The sequence below is a fragment of the Setaria italica genome, chromosome III (genome assembly GCF_000263155.2).
Source record: "Setaria italica strain Yugu1 chromosome III, Setaria_italica_v2.0, whole genome shotgun sequence".
In the NCBI taxonomy this organism is placed as follows: domain Eukaryota; kingdom Viridiplantae; phylum Streptophyta; class Magnoliopsida; order Poales; family Poaceae; genus Setaria; species Setaria italica.
In genome coordinates, this window is record NC_028452.1 from 6,757,170 (window position 1) to 6,776,819 (window position 19,650).

At 53.8% G+C, this 19,650-nt stretch overlaps 2 protein-coding genes across 2 annotated transcripts; both read right to left on the bottom strand.

The window, feature by feature from the left end:
- Positions 1 to 3,929: 3,929 nt before the first annotated feature.
- On the bottom strand, positions 3,930 to 5,441 carry LOC101760253. Its single transcript, XM_012844455.2, has 2 exons — positions 5,364 to 5,441; positions 3,930 to 4,650 (listed from the first exon to the last, which is right to left on the bottom strand). Exons 1-2 carry the CDS (start codon positions 5,439 to 5,441, stop codon positions 4,183 to 4,185), a joined length of 546 nt encoding a protein of 181 aa, XP_012699909.1. The 3' UTR covers positions 3,930 to 4,182.
- A 988-nt stretch (positions 5,442 to 6,429) lies between these two features.
- LOC101759842 (3-ketoacyl-CoA synthase 10) lies at positions 6,430 to 10,472 on the bottom strand. Its single transcript, XM_004960769.3, has 2 exons — positions 9,940 to 10,472; positions 6,430 to 7,955 (listed from the first exon to the last, which is right to left on the bottom strand). Exons 1-2 carry the CDS (start codon positions 10,348 to 10,350, stop codon positions 6,738 to 6,740), a joined length of 1,629 nt encoding a protein of 542 aa, XP_004960826.1. The 5' UTR covers positions 10,351 to 10,472; the 3' UTR covers positions 6,430 to 6,737.
- Positions 10,473 to 19,650: the final 9,178 nt, after the last annotated feature.

Below are 19,650 nucleotides of genomic sequence, written 5' to 3' on the forward strand. Positions count from 1 at the left end.
ATTTAGGTTTTTCTAGAAGAGGATGCTCACGTGGAAAGAGCAACTCCAACAATAGGTCGATTTAAGCTCTGAAGATTAAATGGAGATTCTTTCTATTTTTTAAGAGCCACAAAAATACTTCCAAATCAAGCAATAACCCTCATAAATAGAGGGCTCCCTAGTGACCCCTCAGGAATGAAACGTGGAGGGGAATTTGAAAGCCTCACTAAAATAGGGAGATAAGTAGAGAGCTTGTTGGAGTGCATTTTTTTTTTACTTGGCCTTCTAAAACTTGGGATAGGGGGTTGTTTAGAGGATGTGCTGGAATTGCTCTAACAATTTTTGGCATCATGATGATCTCTATCTCATGTCCGATTCTGAACGGGATAAAGAACGAACTATTTGTTTTGACTTTTCTAGATACATACCTTTTGATATGCATCTAAATATATATTATGTCTATATATATAGCAAAAGTTATATACTAGAAAAGCTAAAATAGTAATTTGTGACGGAGGGAGTAATTTCTAAGAATTTGTGTATGAAATGGAAAATTTCAATTCCATCCATATCATAATGATAACAATTTTTTCAAGATGCCTAAAAAATGACCATTGTCAAGTCTTACTGTTGTTAAAGAATAAATGCCAGCCACCTATATTGTACTCCATATTCGCATATTCAACTCAAGTAGATGCCTCTGTCTACGGAGTACATTTGCATTTTCAACTCAAGTAGATGCTTCTATCTACATCGTGTGATTACCGCTTCTCGTTTGTTGACCTAATTAGGTTTGGCATCTTTGGTAGAACTTCGGCTCCTTCGAAAAAGACTCCGATTGCGCTTCCTCTGATGAAGTTGCTTCTCTAGTAGAGTTGGAACCGTTTTGACGTTTTGAAAAATGTTTGGCAAAACGGCTTCTCCTATTTTTCATGAATAATGTCCATTATACCCCTCGCTATCTAACTTCATTGTAGCGATTTCATCTAAAATAAAAATGATTAATTAGTATGATTATAGATTAACAATAATCTACTTTTTCCTTTTCATTCCCATTTTCTTTTTATTATTTTATTCTCTCTACCCTTGTAATTTTTTATATTTTTTCTCACCTTTTATTTTCTATCTTCTCTCTCAATCCATCATCCTTATCCGATGCTCGCTTCCTCCACCGCACAAGAATGCTCCTCGGCCCTCGCCCTTCTCTACCTTGTTGGCCGCTGCCGGCCTGCCGCTTGCGGGCTGCCCCATGCGCGTGGCTCTGGCACCACCACATTGTTCTGCTGCTGCTCCACCGCCCATCTGCATAGCAGCTGGTGCTCCACCCCTGCAGCTCCTTCACGTTGTGTCCCTGCTGCTGCTCCACCGCCGTTGGCCGTTGCTCTGCTCTGTAGGCGCCGTGCCGGCTGCTCCAGCTCAGGGGCACCGCTTTAGCCCCTGCACGATGCTCCCCCGAAGCCGCATGGCCCCAACGGCGACGCAACACTTCCCCAACGGCCAATGACCCGACGCCATGCGCTTTGCTGCCGTTTGTGGCATTTTTAGGTGAAATAATCACCAACTCAAAAGGGTATTCTGGTACGTGCTGGTGTGGGGACGGAGAGGAGCCGGAGGAGCCAGTATTTTTGCTCTGCCCCCTAATTCAAAACCGGTTCCAGCTCCATCGGTGCTTCAACAGAGGAGCTGCTACTTTTTTTTCCAGGGCTCTAGCAGAAGCCGCGGCGGAGGTGGAGCCCCACCAAATTGGCCCTTAATACTCTCCACTTGTTTGTCCTTTCTTTTTTTGGAAGAGTTTGTTTGTCCTTATTAACTTTCATGGTTGGAAAGTTGGAACTAGGGTCACGCAAGCTGCGAGAACCGTTCTTTTGCCCAAAGTGAAAGGGTGACCAAGGCTTATCAAAGGGGTAACTCGTCCAGTAGAGGTACATGGTGTACATATGTACACCTAATAATTTTAAGAGAAAAAATTTATCCAGTACATATAGGTATATCCTGATATGTAAAAGTGGGTCAAAACGTGTCTGTCTGAGCCGAAACAAGAAAAACAGGCTTGTGGGCCGGCTGTTTGCTCGGCTTGTTGCCTCACGACGTGAATCCCCTTCTCTGTGATCCCCGACGTCGTGAATCGTGATCCCCGCGCCTCCTCTCCTTTCTCAACTTCTCATCCGTTTTCTGGTTCGCTGCCGCTAGCGCTAGGGTTAGCTTCCTTCCTTGGCCATGGCCGTCCCCATCCATCGGCGCCTGCTATATGGAAGAGGAGCGCAAGAGCGGAGGGCTGATCTGACATGGGGTTTGTGCGCCATGCCTTCTGCACAGCCGGCCATAGCAAGGGCGGAACAAGTCACCGCGTGACAGCAACGGCCATGACAAGTGCGGAAGGGCCGGAAGCATCGCCGGCCCCGGCAAGCACAAACACAGAGGAGGCAGAGCCCACGTCGAGGGTATTTTGCTTTGTTTGCTATCAGGGATACAAATTCTAAGGGTGGAAATAGTTTTCGGCTTTGATTTTTGTGAAGAACAAGCTAAGAAATAACACGAGGGGCGCTTCAATATTTAAATGATTGTTTGATTACATTTATCGAGAAGGAACTTTCCTACATGTTGTTGATGAAGACATCGTGGCCGTGTTTAGTTGGGGAATTTGGGAGGTGCCAAATTACTGTTACAGCACTGTAGCACACTGTAGCGTTTCGTTTGTATTTGTGAATTATTGTCCAAATATTGACTAATTAGGCTTAAAAGATTCGTCTCGCAAAGTACAACAAAACTGTGCAATTAGTTTTTAATTTCATCTACATTTAGTACTCCATGCATGTACCGCAAGTTTGATGTGATAGGGAATCTTCTTTTTGCATAGTGTCAAAGTTGGGAGTTGGGAGTAACTAAACATGGCCCGTCTCCCGTTTCCAAAAGCTGCCTCATCGAGTTAATTTGTAATTTTTTATAAGTTGATGGTTTCAAAATATTGTATGAATACTAGATTAAGGAACTATTTATACTAATACCATGTAGCCTTCAACCTTTATTTTCATGAACCTTTATCTTTTATATGCGATGATTGTTTGGTTCGTCAGTATGTATACACACTCAATCTTGAATTCCTGCGCCTGCCACTGAACTTGCACATGCGGTCCTCTTGGAAGAAAGAATTCAGCAGTGCGATTGTTTGGACATCCCAGTAAGCAGGCACTAGTGGTGTGACTTTCAAGAGGTTTCGCGGCACGGATTCGTGGTAGCAAATGGGAGCAAGGATGCGTAGGGAGCAAATAATTTATTACATCCTGAAGTCAACTAAAATAAAAATGACGTGTAGAGAAGTAATGGATAGTTAAACTCGGTTTTTTGTCGTTGAAAACTCTCGAGAAATTATTCACCCGCATTACTTATTTCATTTCACAAATTTCCCTTCCTTCAAGAAGGTAGCCCCTGGCGGATGTTTGAATTTGTTCGGCTGCGCTGCAGGTGTTTTGCGTGCGCGTATGCTCGGTCCGTGTGTTTCTCTAGAAAAGATTGGCATGCGACATGGGACTCGGGCCGATGTGGAACGGAAAGCCGAGAGCCACGAGTTGGTCATCAAGAGAGAATGACCCGGATGGCCGCAGATCAGGTGAGCATTGAGAATCGTCGTCTCGGATCCTCGTCAGGTGGTCACGGTCCGTGAGGTCTGTGGACCACAGTGTCTGGTAGGTACTCCGTGCGGCGGGGCCTGGCTGCTTCGGCGCGCCTGCCAAGTGCCGGTCCGCGCCGCGACACGCTGACTCACCGTCACGGGCACCGACCGCGTCCCCGGCTCCCGCTCCGAGCCGAGTCAGCGCCACGCTGCTGCTGACACTGATGTCAAAACGTACGGGAGGGAGGGAGGGAGGAGGCGGCTCGATGGCAACTCCGGCGGTGGGAGCCTCATCCACGGCCTGTGTGGATAGACGATGCAAAAGCAGGGGATCATCATCACACATCTAAGCACCAATCGGATCAAAACAACAAAGTTTGTGATGATGTAAACCACATTAAGCCGAGATCACAGCACCATCTGTACATCCACGGTAAAATGCGGAATCAGAGATGGACCAGAACGGGGTCGCGCGCTAAAACCGGAACCCCGTCCCGTTCCTCCTCGACAACGACTACCACTACCAGTCTACTACTGCTATGTACACGCGGCGCCGGCGAGTTCCTCGTCCCCGCGGCGGCGGCCTACTGGCCCTAGGCGGAGCGCGCGAGGCGGGACGCGATGGCGGAGTGGTACATGGCGTCGTGGAACGACTCCGTCTGCGCCATCCGCGCCCGCAGCTCGCGGGCCTTCTCCTCCGTCAGGCCCCCCACGAACTGCCTCCGGGCCGCCGCCGCGCCGTCCTGCGCCACCGCCACCACCGGCGCCGGGGCCTCCAGGTAGTCGGCCTTCCCCGACCACCCCACCAGCGGCGCCCACCACTTGCCGCCGCCCTCCGCCGACCCGGCGGCCGCGCGGACCACCCCGGCTCCTGCCGCGGCGCCGCGGGGCCGGAAGACGGCTGCGCCACCCGCCGGGGTGGCGGGGAACGAGACGGCGTGTGAGGACGGGTGCCATCGCCATTGGATCTGTGTTGGTTGTTTCTCTTGCCCTGACCGGGTGCAGTGCAGTTGCTTGATTGCTTTTTGCTTGAAGGGAAACGAGGATGGATGGATGGATGTCTATGGCTTGGGGACGGTGGGGAACTTATAGCGATCGGAGCGGGGAGGGAAGGGAAGCGATGGGGACGACGAGCGAGCGGATAAGACCGCCGCGTGGCCACGCGGCGTCGATCCCTGCCCGGGTCCGTTACGCGTCGCACGGCCTCATGGGCCGTGGTACACCTGTACTCCTGTACAGCGAGCGACGGTTACCCTGCCAAGAATTGCTCCTCTGCAATTACCGCTTTCCTGAGCCACCGACAGCTGCCGTTGTTTCTTTACTTTCCTGAGCCACCGACAGCTGGGCCCGTCCAGGTGGTGGCTAATAGGGGCCAGTGGTCTGTTTTGGCCTTGTCATTGCCGTGACGGTGGTGCCAGCTCGAGCGGTTAATGGTTGTTGCCCCACGCGATAGGAGTGCGTAAACTATCGTCGGACGTCGGACGGGGCTAGCATCGGACGCATCACTTTGTTTATTCTCTCCTGCAAACCGTGTGCGAGTGTCCGGGGATAGATCCGCGTTATAACGTTCTACACGTTTTTCTTTCTTAATACATATAAAGATACGCAGCTTTCCTACGTATTCACGAAAAAAAATTCTCTCCACGCAGCTCTGAGTGCAAGCACGCACCTACCTCTTCTACCCGCATCAGCTATGCCATGAAAATAGCTGCTGCAGCGTATGCACGGGAGATAAGGTAAGGCGGCAGGGGATCTCTGAATCAAGCGATCTGACCACGGTTCCTGAGCGTTGTGGAGGCAACAGCCTTGGCACGGCCCTGGAGGTGGACGAGGCGCACGACCTCGGCGGCATCTGCCATTCTAAACATCAGCAGGACAGAAGCTGCGAGGAGTACTGGATAGGGGAGCAAAACAAGAAGAGGATAAAGTTGACCGACCAAAGGAGCAGCGAAGGGTCATGTGGATGGAATCCTGGTCGAGGTTCATCTGCTGAGGCTGAGGGCGAATCTGTGATGCACAACCAAATGCTGATCATTTTGATACGCAGTATGTAGCTCAGCAACTGTACACTGTTTCGCAACCAAATCGCAGAGCAAATCTGTGGTGATTTTCGAGTATGCATGGCGCATCACTGATTGATAAATGGGTCATGGACATCGACACGCGTCGAGAAGCAACAACGGCCAATTATTGGGCAAGATGAGGATGAGGGGTGCCGATTAGGCCAGGCCCAACCTAAGCCCAATCATCAATCAAGATCAGCCAAATCCAAATGTACCAAACCGGAGCTAAACACATTTTGACAGGAGGACTCAACGCGACAACGGAGGAGCATCAAATTGGTAGCAACAATGTCTGAGATCCAATTTCATCAGGAGTAGCAGTACAAAGTTTGCAACAACTTTTCGCGGATCTGGCATTTCAACGCAGACCGAAATGATTTGGGAACAACGTGCTCCAGGGAGGCGGCGAAGGGAGGTCACTTTTAAAACCAGATCCCCCTCCTTTGCCACCAATCGGGAATAAATATTTTGTCCCGGTTGGAGGGGGAGGTGTCGGTGTCAGATATTTACAATTGGGACTAAAGCTTCTCCTGTCGATACCCTTTTGGTGCCTCATTTTTGATCCGGAACTAAAGTTACCTTAATCTCGGGTTCAAAGTCAACCGGGATAAAAAGGTTGGATGGAAGATCAATTATCTGGTAGTGACTTATTTGTAATATGAACTCTTTTCTCAAGGAAAAGAACACAGAGAGAGGATGTACTGTCTGTATGCATGTTTGCAAACTTGGTTGGTACTGGAATCAACCAGAGAAAGAGAGAGTAACCTTCAAAGCACATAATTTGAAACATTAACGTCTATATTATGCATAAAAGGAGAAGAATAAACAGGAGGGCTGAAAAGTTATAGCAAAAACCAAATAAAACCTAGAAGCACTTCCACGGCGCGCACGCAGGCGCATCCATTATGGTACTAGTGTCTCTTCTCTCTCCCTTAAACCGCTAAACAAGCAACACAAACCAAAGTTACACGCATGCAGATCGATCGCGTCCTATTCCATCCATGGATCATCGGTAGCATATAATTAAAGGCAGGCAGCGCAGGGCGCACGCGACAGATTAGACAGAGACCACCATCATCAACTTACTAGGCGTCCATGCGCGCCGGGTACTGGTCGACGCAGTCGAGCCAGGGGCTGCGCGACGGGCGGCGCACGCGTCGGACGGCGCGCCACACGGCGCTGTTGCACTTGAACCCGGACCCGAAGGCGAGCTGCCACACGCGGTCGCCCCTGCGGACGCGGCCCTTGGCCTCCAGGTACGCCAGCTCGTACCAGATGCTGCTGCTGGAGGTGTTGCCGAAGCGGTGCAGCGCCGCGCGGGAGGCCTCCAGGTCGCCGTCGCGCAGGCCCAGGTTGCTCTGCAGGTGCTCCAGCACGTCGCGGCTCGCCGCGTGCATGCAGAAGTGCTCGAACGCGCGCTTGAAGTCCGGGATGTAGGGGGCCGCGGCGGAGGCGTCCCCGGGTGTCGTCGCCGGCGGCGGTGTGGAGGTCTTGGACGGGAACAGGTGGCGGAACAGCACCCCGGCGAAGAAAAGCAGCTGCTCCGAGAAGGGCAGCACCAGGGGCCCCAGCGTGGTGATGTTGGTCTTGAGCGCGTGCCCGCCCACCTCCAGCAGGTCGCGGCTGATGGACAGGCCCTTGATCCGCTGCTCGTCCTCCTCCTGGTACACGGACCGGAACGCCCGGTCGTCGGCGCCCTTGTGCGTGCGCACCACGTGCTCCAGCTGGTACTTGGCGCGGTGGAAGTCGCGCCGCCGGTTCGAGAGCAGCACCGCCGCGCAACCCGCGCGGAAGAAGGCGTTCGGGATCAGCATCGACCGCCGCTTCCCGGGGTACCACGTGAAGGAGACCGCCTCCGTGCTCACCACGACGGCGAGCCCCGCGCCGCTCGCCTGCAGCATGTCGCGTGCAAGGTCGATGGCGATGACGCCCGCGCTGCACCCCATGCCGCCGAGGTTGTAGCTCAGGATGTTCCCGCGCATCTTGTAGTGGTTCACGATCATGGCCGACAGCGACGGGGTCGGGTTGAAGAGACTGCAGTTGACGACCAGCACGCCCACGTCCTTGGGACGGACGCGGCACTTGTCGAAGAGCTCGTCCAGGGCGGCGAACATGGCCGTGGACGCCTCCGCGCGGCCCTCCTTCATGGTGGCGCAGTTGACGTTGGGCTCGAAGACGCAGCGCGGCATGTAGGACTCGTCGCCGATGCCGGACTTGGCGAGTAGCCGAGACTGGAACGCCAGGCTGTCCTCGTCGAACTTGCCCGACTTGCGAGCCAGGTCGATGAACTCCGCCTTGGACACCTGCATGCCCACACCAGCATCAACTATTATATTAGCAGCTGCTAATCCATTCTATTTGCAATTACATGCGGATCAAACCAAGCATGCTCTGCTCCTGTGCTGATGGATGGTCAGCACTAGAGTGAGTGATCCTACCGACATGCCCGTGCTGACAGTACAGGAACACTGAAACAGCGTACAGCTAAAGGTAGTCTCTCCTGCCACCGGCCGGCCCATTCATACCAGTGGGCCCCGAGGCCCAACGCGCCCATTCATGAATGCGAGCCAGCAGGTCCGATTATTTGCATGACAAACTGTTGATGATGGCTGATTATACATGTTGATGGAGGATTAGATTCAGATGACCGAGTTTGTAGAATTGTACTAGTCATGTGGATGCGATCTGTCAGTGTAGTTGCATTTATGCTGCAACATTTATGGTCCTGCAATTGGTGGCAGCTGGCCGAGGCTGTGACCATATTAAAGGGCCGGCCCAGCTAGCAATGGTAGTAGATTAAATCACATGAGTGTTTTAAGATCCTACTGAAGGATGGTGTTTGGGAGAGGGATGTTAAATTTTAGCACCCCCATTTTAGTCCATTTTAGTCACAGGTGCTCCTAAACAGGTGAGCTAAAACTCAAGTGCTAAAATTTAGCACCCCCATAATCCTTTAGTCACTTGGAGGTAGCTAAAACTGACTAAAACTGGTCCCCCAGACCAATTCCCCCTTGCCCCCCTCCCCTCTCTCCTCCCCCGCGCTCTTCTCTCTCCTCCCCGCCAGACCCCGCCGCCATCCTTCTCCGCCCGCCACCTCGCCGCCTCCGCCCGGCCTCGCTGGCTATGCCCAGCACTTCGCCGCCGCCACCGCCTCCGCCTCCGGCCGCCCCGCCGTCTCCGTCTCGCCCGCCGGTCCCGCCGCCTCCTCCCCTCACTCTCTCTCTCCCCGCGACGGGCACCACGGCGCCTCGCCTTCGCCGGTCCCGCCGCCTCCTCCCCTCACTCTCTCTCTCCCCGCGAGGGGCACCACGACGCCTCGCCTCCGCCAGCCCCACCGCCTGACCCCGCCTCGCCGTCGCCACCTCCGCCTCCGGCCGGCCCTGCCGCCTCCGCCTCACTGCCGGCTTGCAGGAAGGAATGGAGGGGGAGGGGCATCGGTGGGAGGGGTAGAGTAGTCATTTTGTGCAACAGGTGCTAAATTTTAGCTCTTCATCCAAACACCTCAAAAGGCTAAAGTTTAGCACTCTATTTGAGGGGACTAAAATTTAATCCATGGCTAAATTTTAGCGACCTCCCCCCAAACAGGACCTAATGTTTAGCTGTTCAAGCTTGTTATGAATTGGCCTTGCTATCCTCCTTTCGAGTGCGCTTTATCCCTTCTACCAACCATGACCTCGCAAAGTTAAGAGCCATAAACTCTAGCTCTTGATCGATTCATGTTTTTTATACAAAATATGCACTAATCGAGCAGTAGCAGACGGATGCCATGAACGACCATGTATGATCAGGTGCCCCGGGATACCAAGATGCCACAACCTAATTAATCAGATGAAACATTTTTGGAGTAGGTCCATGAATCAAACTTTGTAAGTACAATTAAAGCTAGAGTAAGGTTACATTACACGTGACATGATTTTTGCTTGCAGTTTGGCTTATGTCAACTACAAAAATAGCCTCAAATAACAAACCTAATTCAAGACATCAGCCTGATCCATTTTTCTCATATATAGTAGATCAGATCAGATGTATATATCCATTTGTTGTGTGTAAGGTGCGTGCAACATGACCATGAAATGTGCACTTACAAATTAAACAAGCAAGAGAAAGCAAGTCAAGTCAAATCTGCTTGAGGCTTGAAAAGCATGTTTCTTAGTGGATGCGAGTGCCTAATCTGTGCTGCACCTGCAGATCGATAGGTGTGCTTGCATGCAAATCATACTGCCGGATGCGCTTGCTCATGTCGTGTTGTCGTATAGCACGCATCTAGGCCGAGGCAGGATGCCTTACCTTGAGCTCGTCGGCGGGCTTGTAGCAGGCGAAATCGATGAGGTAGACGGGCCTGGGCCTGGACATGATGTAGACGGAGATGGTGAAGGCGAGGACGGCGAGGAAGGCGAGCACGGTGGCGAGGTCATAGGTGGCCTCCCCCCACACCTTGTTCCACAGCTCGTCCCGGCTGAGGCTGCCCACCTCGGCGCCGCACACCAGCACGATGACCGGGATGGTCGCCAGGTACACGCCGTGGCTGATGAGGTAGTGGTACCCCAGCCGCACGTACTTGAGGTTCACCGACTGCAGAAAGTCCGGCAGACGGCGGCGCACGCGCACCGAGAACGTCGGCGACCCGGCGTCCGGCCCCGACGGCTCCACGCCGCGGTTCACGATCTCCGTCGAGAGCAGCGCCTGCTCCCGCGCCATGGCCTCCGTCGGTGAGTTGGGAGCTGAGACTGCTGCTGGTGGCAGTCGCCGGATCGAGCAGTGGCGAGATGAGGGGGAGGGGCAAGGGTCCAGCTAGTACTGATATACTAGCAGCAGGAGCAGCAGCCGGGTAGGGGAGGAGATGGCGGGTGGGTGGGTGGCAGTTAATGCCATTAGAGGCGAGGCCAGGGACGGAGGGGGAGATCACTTCACTAGCCTCCCCTAGAGGCATGGTGTTCATGCCTGCCTCTCCATGCATGCGTCTTTGCTTTAGTGATGTGTGGGAGGCTGACATGTTGGCCCCCTAGCCTGCTGAGCTTGCACAGCGGCGCAAGAGCTTTTTGCATGTTCACTGGGTTTTACTAGTACCGGCATGGTTTAATTGTGCATTCTTTTTCAGAAAAAATGAAATGAAATGGCCATTGTATGTACACGTTTAAAACACTGATGAGTGTGCAATGGTGTGTATAGCATGAGGGCTTAGGATTTAAATCTTTGACACCTTGATTGTCTCTCCATCAAAATTAAGGTGGTTTAATCGTCATTTACAGTACCTATACGATGAGAACTGCGCTTTGGCTTCAATGTTGCATCCTCTTGCACTTGCATCAGTAGCGTGTGACCATACGCTAAGTTCGTTACTTGTGTGAAGAAGATAAGTACGCTTTGTCTGCATGACATGAGCAGGTATGTCTGGTTTTCCTTTAAAACGGCCTGGAACGGACCAGAGCTAACCGGATTCGCTCAAGAACAACGACGCACACTGCACCCTCATTTCAAACACAAACACACACACACACACAAAAAAAAAAAAGGGAGTTGGAATACAAACTGATGGCTGCCTTGAAATGGTGGCCCAATCGACTTGATCGATGAGACCTGCATTATCCTTAATCAGGTCGATTGACACTCAACGAGACAAAAAAGATCATGTCAATTGGCAGCCGAGTAGCTGACGACGTGAGGTATCGCTGCACTGAAAGTGGCCTAGAAGCTGCGAACTGAATCTGGCCGGAGGGAGGAGGTGGCGGATAGGCCGGTCGGCTGGTGGATGGCTTGCGATTGGCATGATGCTGCCTGGCTGGGCGCCTGGCCTGCACACCTAACCTCGCCGGGGTGACATGAATTGGACCTGCCGTGCTCGGCGATAGCTGGAGCTCATTCGTTCCGATTCCCTGAGATGGGTGTGATGAGGCGGTCGAAGGAAACGAGCACGATCTCATCTCACGGACGGCCTCTTAATTGGCTGCTGGCTCACCCAAATCGGTTGGGCACTCGATCGTTCGTGGCATTGAAACCGCACGGGTACCACCCCAGTTGCCCCAAATTTCCTGACAGGTAATATCATATCACACAAGGAAGTCAGCAATTTTGGAAAAATACAATGAGTGAGTTTCTGCTTCTTACTCCTCCCGTTCCAAATTTAAATTGTTTTAGCTTTCTTAGTTCATAGATATTATTAGGCTCCAAATTTAGATCGTTTTAACCTTTTTATTCATAAATATTATTATGCACCTAGATATAAGTGTATGTCTAGGTACACAATAATATCTATAAACTTAGAAAAGTCAAAACAACCTACAATTTAGGAACAGGAAAGTACAAATTTTGTGATAAGAATAATTTCGAAACATTTACAACGTTTACAAAATTGCAGACAAGGAACAGGAAAACAACGCGCTCCGCTTCCTTGTCCGAAGATGACAGGACTCGGCGAGCCAGTACACAGAGACCTCAGGCTGGGAGTCAGACAGGCAGAGTGACAGCGGCAAGAGCTGCTGCTCATTCACGCCAAGAGTGACAGCTTGACCCCACATATATCCTCCGGGCTCCGGTACAGTACATCCATATGAGTAGTTGGTTGGGGGTTCGACTCGCGACATCACGCGCGATCTTGGCCTCCCATGGGTGCTCGTTCTCAGGATCCGACCAAAATTTCTAGTCACCATCAGGAGGATAACAATGACTTTAAATGACACCAGCAAAAGAAAAAGGCGGTTGAGTAAGTTGAGTGTCTCTGGTTGCCCGGTCAGATGTGTAGATATACTTTTTTCATGTACCATGCACAGTGATGGGGACAAAAAGATTAATGTGCGTATTGGATCCCAGCAACTACTTCCGGCCCCCTAAATTTGACACGGCAGTTCACATTGTACCTCTTAATAGTACTGCTGCAACAGTTTCAGCTCGAGAGGTATCCCGATTTTATGATAGGGTTGATGGTCCAGGCATCCAGCACGGCACACCTTCTGCACATCAAAATCATCTTTTAGAAAAGGCCGAAAATGCAAGCAGCTCAATTCAGAATGGAAATGGTTTGGAAAATTAGGATTTGTTTGATGGGGAAAAGTATGTTCCATTCCATTGCAACGCCCAGTATCCATGGAAGAGATGGTCGGTTCTCCGAGCAGCGCCAGGGCCATAACCCATAAATCCACGAAATCTGAACAACGAAGGAATATCCATGGAAGAATACAATTTTATCAATCCGGTGAACTCCCAACAGCACCGCCATTGTTAGGTCCTTCAGGAATCAGGACTTGTTGCCTTGTGACCCATCCAAACAAGCATCAAGTGGCTGGACGGACACCGACGGGCGGGAGATCCGTAGAGCAAGAACAACATTCATGGTGGCAACGACCCAGGAGGAAGTAAATGGGGGCGTCTTGCTCCCATGTGGTTGCATTAAGCCGCGCCTCTGATCTCCATGTGAGCATGTTTGCAGCAGAGGTGGTGGATCTTCTCCATGGACCAGCCAGTGAACGCTGAAGTGAAATATCTCTTGTTAAAAGACAAAAAGACAAGTGCGAAGGAAAAAGAATTTCACATAGGATCGACGTATCGACGCGCTTGCTGCTTGATGGGATCCAACTCCCTAGTTGGGATCCAGAGCAGGTTTGATCTTCCCGGGTATAGAAGGCCTGGTTACCATTGTTGGACACTTGGACCTGCCACGCGCACTCTTTGCCATCACCACCCGTCTGCAACTCTGCACCTGCACTACTGCTGCGATTCCAATAACTCCTTCAACTCTAAGCTGCTGTCCGTCCCCGCATCCAGTGCGGCAAACACCATTGTGCATAACTTCGTTTTACAAAATCATTACCCACAAATAAATGGTTGAGAAAATTTGGCAAAAGACTGGGTGTAACTTGGGCGTTTGCGAAGCCCTAATAAGGCCATAGCCTCACAGCTGTAACAGCTTCATACAAGTGATGGAATCATGCAGCAATCACAGCCGCCAACAAGGATATATATAGTTTGCTGCTCAGATGACTATGATCTTGACATCCTGTAAACACCAGTAAGAGATAATTGAGGCAGACTGAATGTTCAGAAATGTCAACTCCCTTCAGAGAGAACAAGCATAGGCAAAGCTGTTTGGCCGAAAGGAACTCCCAATTATGCTATCCTGGCACTCCTTTATAAAGGAGGGAAAAAAAACAACCGCATATGCATACATCAGAAATCAGAGCCTCTACTTCTGGATATATTCAGCAACCCTAGATTAACAAATCCTGCTCTAGGCTCTAGCTTCCAGAGAGTAGGATGTGAAATTTCACCGTAGCATTTATATGGAACTTCTGCATAGCACAAATAGCATCCCCAGGTTCAAATCCCAACAACGAATATCCCCAGGTTTTGTTCAATCCTGAACCGGGTACTGCAAAGATCACTTAAATAAACTCACGCACACAATTTTTGTCTTTTCATTTTATTTGTGCGCAAATGCGCAGTATTACTTCACTGGTCACTTTGCGGAGTTTTTCACCAACCGTTTTCACTTTGCGGTGAAACCCACCAGGAAGGGGTGCTCGTTCTCTTGCTCGGTGTAGACTATCCCGTAGTCGATGGTGCCGGAGATGTACCGCAGGAGGTGTTTCACGGCCGCCAAATGGTCTTGCTTGGGTTTCTCCATGAACCTGCTGACGAGGCCGACGGCGAACGTGATGTCAGGCCGGGTGTGCACCAGATACCGCAGGCTCCCGATCAAACTCCGGTACATGGTAGTGTCCACCTCGGCCGCAGTGCTATCCTTCCTGAGTTTCAAGCGCACCTCCATTGGGGTCTGGCAGGGGTTGCAGCCCTCCAGACCAGCCTTCTCAAGCAGCTTGCGTGCATATGCTGCCTGGCTCAGCGTGATGTGCCCCCTGCTTTGTTTCACCTCTATCCCAAGATAGTACGAGAGCAGCCCCAGATCACTCATGCGGAATAGGCGCATCACCTCACCTTTGAATGTCTTGACCTCCTCCGCGCAGGCTCCCGTGATGATGAGATCATCGACGTAGACGCCGACGATCACCCGCGACGTCGCCACGCCTCGAGTGTACAGCCCGTGCTCGCTGACGCATCTGGTGAAACCGAGATCACGCAGGCTGTTGTCCAGCTTCTGATTCCATGCGCGCGGGGCCTGCTTGAGCCCGTACAGTGCCTTCTTCAACCTCAACACCTTGCCTTCATGTCCAGCGGCCACAAAACCAGGTGGCTGCCGCACGTATACTTCCTCCTGTAGATCGCCATTGAGAAAAGCTGATTTGACATCCATGTGATGCACAAGCCAGCCTCCCCGTGCCGCCATGGCGAGCACCATTCTCACGGATTCCATTCTGGCCATCGGAGCAAATACTTCCGCGTAGTCGATCCCAGCCTGCTGAACGTATCCCTTCGCGACCAGCCGGGCTTTGTGCTTGACGACGACACCCTGTTCATTGCGCTTCAGCTTGAACACCCATTTCAGGCCAATTGGGCGGTGGCCTGGTGGGAGGTCTACGAGAATCCATGTATTGTTCTGCTCGATCGAAGCCATTTCCTCGAGCATCGCCTTCCTCCAGTTCTCCTCACTGCGCGCCTCCTCAAATGTTGTAGGCTCGTCCCCAACCGCGAGCAACAGCTCAGCGTCTAGGGCGCGCTCGGCCCAGCCTGGAGGTGATGAAGGTCCAATGATGTTGTCGAGGGTGCAGAACTGTAGAGGCGCGTCGTCGTCGTGCTCTGCGTCGAGGTCCAGCGCCTCACTCGGCGGCGAGGCAAACTCCACTGCCTCCCTTGGTGAGTCGAGTGGCGCCGCCGTAGTGGGCGCGTGCGACTCCTGGCCACCTGGCGGTGTCGTAGGTGTTCGTGGTGATGCAGGTGCTGGTGGCGCCGGGAAAACTGGTGATGTAGGCTCCGGCATTGCTTCGCCGGATCCATGCTCCCCCGAAATGCCTGAGCCCGTGGACACTGTCACGTACTCAACGTGGAACGACTCGATGTCGATGGCGTCGGGGACCTTCTGCCCTTTGTTCCAGCTCCATGTGCACCCTTCATCAAACACGGCGTCGCGCGAGACAACGACCCGCTCGCTGTTCGGGTTGAAGAACCTGTATGCCTTGGATCCCGGCTCGTACCCGATGAACACCATCGGCGTACTGCGATCGTCCAGCTTGCTCTGGTGGCCGGCAGCATTCTTGACATGCGCCACACATCCAAATACACGAAAGAAATGCACAGGCAGCTTATATCCATACCAGGCTTCGAACGGCGTCATCCCCTCCACGCTTCTCGTCGGTGACCGATTGAGGATGAACACGGCCGTGGTGACCTCCTCGCCCCAGAAGTAGCCGGGAATGCTCATCGCCATGCCAAGCACGATCTGGTTTCGCCGCTCAACCACTCCATTCTGCTGAGGTGTGTAGGGAGCGGTGAGGTGGCGCTGGATCCCTTGCTCGGAGCAGTAGTCGCTGAACGTCCGCGCCGTGAACTCCCCACCGCGATCAGTGCGCAGGGTGCCCAGCTTGCGCCCCGCCTCCGCCTCCGCCCGCGCTTGCAGATGAATGATTGCTGCTGCAGCTTCATCCTTGGATTGCAGCAGCGTGAGCCACATGAAACGGCTCTTGTCGTCGACGACGAGCAGGAACAATCGCTTCCCTCCTGGTGTTTGTGGCGTGATCGGGCCATAGAGGTCCGCGTGGACCAACTCGAGGCAGTGCGCGGCACGGAACTTGCTTGCCGCTGGGAACGGATGTCGACGTTGCTTCCCCGCCAGGCAGCCGTCGCACACCTGATCAGTGTGCTCGATTTTCGGCAGCCCGCGCACCATCTCCTTCCTTGCCATCTCCTTTAGCCCCTGGAAGCCGAGGTGACCGTACCTTGCATGCCACCGCCACGCCGTCTCGCTGCTCCTCGCCGCAAGGCACACCGGCTTGTCAATGTTGAGGTTGAGGACGTAGAGCCAGCTTGGAGAGCGAGGTACCTTCGCCAGGAGCCGTCGCCACTGGTCCCAGATGCGGAGGAAGCCACCCTCCAGGAGAATCTTGTACCCATCCTCCTCTAGCTGCCCGAGACTCACAATATTTGCAGTCAGCTTGGGGATGTGGTACACTCCAGAGAGCATCTGGTGCTCCCCGTTCTTGCACGTGAAGAGGATGGTTCCGCGCCCCTCAATCCCAACCACGGAGCCGTCGCCGAAGCGCACAGTCCCACGGATGCCTGTGTCGATGTTGGCGAAGGCGGAGCGCACCGGTGTCATGTGATTCGTCGCGCCGGTGTCGAGGATCCATCGGGTGCAATCCCCCTCGCCGTTGCCGCCGCCGAGTTGGACGAAGAGCTTGTCTTCCTCGAGGTGGATTGGGGAGGAGTCCGCCGGTGTCATGGTTCTGGATGGAGTAGAGGAAGCCGCTGCGTTGACCATCGCCGTCGCCACCAGCAAGGTGGGCTCGACCTCCTCCTCCACTTGGGTCACGTGGGCTGCAGCATCACGTTTCTTCTTGCGGCATTCACGAGTTCTTGCGGCATTCACGAGTTCTTGCGGCATTCACGAGCCTAGTGGCCCGTCTTCTTACAGTACCTGCACTGGTCGTCGGCGATCTCCTTGCCGCCGTTGCCTCCCGCCTTGGGTGGTCTGGATCCTCCACGTGCGCCGCCACGCCCGCGGCGCGGCCCCGCCTTTGGCTTGATGATGAGCCTCTCGAATGCCCCAAAGACCCCTCGCCGGAGATCTGCATCTTTGCCGCGATGCGTGCGACCAGCTCATCCTCCGTGAGGTTGAGCTTGGCGATGGAGCCAGATCCACCACCAAGATCGTGACGCTCTTCCGCCGACTTGAGACGCCCGATCAGTTCTTCCACGGAGACCTCGCTGAGATCGAGAAGGGTCTCGATCGACATCGCGATTTGGCCGTACTTCGGCGGTAGCGCCTGCAGGAACTTGCGCACGATCTCCTCCTCCGTACACCCGTCGTTGAGGACCACGAGCTGGTGGACGATTCTGCTGATTCGAATGCTGAAGTCGTCCACAGACTCGCCGTCACGGAACTTGAGGGCGTCGAACTCCCGCCGGAGCGTATTCGGCTTCGCCTTGCGGACGCGCTCGACGTCGACGTACATGGTTCTGATCGCGTCCCACGCGATCTTGGCTGTCGCCTTGCTTGCGATGCCGCCCATCATCTCCGCCGGTACTGCCTTCGCGATGACCTCGAGCGACATGCGATCCTCGACGTAGTCCTCTGTCCCGAGGCTCACCGCGATCCAGAGATCGCGCGCCTACAGCATCACGCGCATGAGCGCCGCCCAGTCGTAGTAGTTCGTCTTGGTGAGTACTGGAAAGGTTCCGCCGCTGCTGATCTCCTTCGTGACCCTGTGGATCACGAGCCCGCGTTCGTGGTCGCTGCTCCCGGACGCTCCCCCGCCGTTGGCGCCGCGGCTCCCCAACGCGCCGGCACTGCTCCCGTGCCCGGGCGTCCCTCGCAACGGCGAGGCTGATCGTGGGCGCACCATGAAAGCCCACTCGATCGCCCGGTTGCGCTCCCAAGCCTTGTAACTGGCTCTGATGCCAATTGTTGCCGTCACGGCCGGCAGCGATGGCTGGAATACGAATACGAATACGAACTCACGTATACAACTGGAACTCACGGAGCCTATTTTGTGCTGCTAGAACGCGCAGCTTTTCTTGACTCTGTATTGCAAATTAATAGGAAAAACAAACTATCACGGATGTGGCCACTAACACCACAAACGCGCACGCACGCCATGCTTCCGGTCTTGTCGTGCCATCCCACGACGGAGTCGCATGCCGTGCATCTCGGACTCTCAAACAGAAAAGAAACGACCTAAGCCACTGCATGAACAGGAGCATGCATCAAGCTCCTACGGACGCGCTCGTACACGAGCCCAAGTTATTGAAACTGAAAAACAGACTTGACACGACCTAACGAGCTGGAATTACTAACAGCAGCCGACTCAGCACCACATGGTGACCCGAGCGAAGGCCGGCATCCACAAGGCAAACCCCAAATATCCCATGACCACCACCAAAACAACCATCTCACCGGTCCCGACGTCGGTGCGCGCCGCCCTCAAGGATCCCGCCTGGCGGAACGCAATGCAGGCTGAACACGACGCTCTCCTCCGGAACAAGAGGCGGACGCTCGTCGATCGTCCTCCCGGCGCTCGCGTGATCTCCGGCAAGTGGGTGTTTAAACAAAAGCTGCGTTCCGACGGGACTCTCGACCGTTACAAGGCTCGATGGGTTGTCCGCGGCTTCCATCAACGTCCAGGCATGGATTTCGGCGAAACATTAATTCATACCCGTCGTGAAGCCGGCGACCATCCGGACCGTGCTCACCGTCGTCGCCACCAAGCACTGGCCTGCGCATCAACTTGATGTCTCCAACGCCTTTCTCCACGGCAACCTGACAGAGCGCGTCTACTGCCAGCAACCAACCGGGTTCGCGGACCCTCAACGACCCGACGCCGTATGCCACTTGTTGCGATCCCTCTACGGCCTCCGTCAAGCTCCTCGCGCGCTCCAGTACTTCCTCGGCATCGGCGTCCAACGCACCGCCCACGGCTTCTTCCTCTCGCAAGCCAACTATGTCGACGATCTTCTCGAGCGCGCCGGCATGACGAACTGCAAGTCTGTGGCGACGCCATACGACACGAAGCCGAAGCCCTCCTCAACTTACGGCAAGCCCATCTCCGACGCGAGCTCCTACCGCAGCATGGCAGGTGCTTTACAGTACCTCACCGTGACGCGCCCGGACATCGCCCACACCGTTCAATAAGTGTGCCTCCACATGCATTCTCCAACGGAGGTACGCTCCGCAATGCTGAAACGCATCCTACGATACATCAAGGGCACACCATCACTCGGGATCCATCTGCGCGCCGCATCTTCACCGACGTTGACAGCGTACAGCGACGCCGACTGGGCCGGCTGCCCGGACACCAGGCGTTCTACGTCTGGGTTCTGCGTGTTCCTTGGCGACTCCTTGATCTCATGGCCCTCCAAGAGACAAAACACAGTGTCCAGGTCCAGTGCAGAGGC

Coding starts and splice junctions, on each gene's coding strand:
- LOC101759842 (XM_004960769.3), bottom strand. CDS start 10,350: ATGGCGCGGGAGCAGGCGCTGCTCTCGACGGAGATCGTGAACCGCGGC. Junction 7,956..9,939: donor AGCCCGCCGACGAGCTCAAG/GTAAGGCATCCT, acceptor GTGGGCATGCAG/GTGTCCAAGGCGGAGTTCAT.
- LOC101760253 (XM_012844455.2), bottom strand. CDS start 5,441: ATGCCGCCGAGGTCGTGCGCCTCGTCCACCTCCAGGGCCGTGCCAAGG. Junction 4,651..5,363: donor CACAACGCTCAGGAACCGTG/GTCAGATCGCTT, acceptor CCCAAGCCATAG/ACATCCATCCATCCATCCTC.